This window comes from Haliotis rufescens, unplaced genomic scaffold (genome assembly GCF_023055435.1).
Source record: "Haliotis rufescens isolate VD_foot unplaced genomic scaffold, xgHalRufe1.0.p SCAF_31, whole genome shotgun sequence".
Taxonomy (NCBI): domain Eukaryota; kingdom Metazoa; phylum Mollusca; class Gastropoda; order Lepetellida; family Haliotidae; genus Haliotis; species Haliotis rufescens.
Genome location: NW_025964013.1, coordinates 5,626,155 through 5,626,414, shown reverse-complemented (window position 1 = coordinate 5,626,414; position 260 = coordinate 5,626,155). Strand labels below are relative to the sequence as shown.

The 260-nt window shown below is 33.8% G+C and overlaps 1 protein-coding gene across 1 annotated transcript in view; it reads right to left on the bottom strand.

Moving 5' to 3' along the window:
- LOC124126495 (pneumococcal serine-rich repeat protein-like) overlaps positions 1 to 260 on the bottom strand; it is a gene marked incomplete at its 3' end in the record, with an annotated part of 21,988 nt that extends 21,728 nt beyond the window's left edge. Inside the window, exon 1 of the mRNA XM_048380501.1 lies at positions 248 to 260. Coding sequence (XP_048236458.1) covers positions 248 to 260 — 13 coding nt within the window. The remainder of the gene's footprint in view (positions 1 to 247) is intronic.

Genomic DNA, 260 nt, shown 5'->3' with positions numbered 1-260 from the left:
CTGATACATCCAACTTTATTATGTTTTCCATTTTCAGCATATTTATATTTTCTTTGGTATTTTTATCGTTGTTTGCACGGGTCGATAGAGAACTTCGCACTTCGAAAATCTGGAAGAAATTTGGTTTCATCGTTTTATATTAGATTTAAAACACGCATTCCGCACATTTTAATCTGAAGAGATGGGACTATTGCGTTGTACAATTACACTAGCATACTTTGAATACACTTTCAAAATGAGAACCCACGTGGTTTGACCAT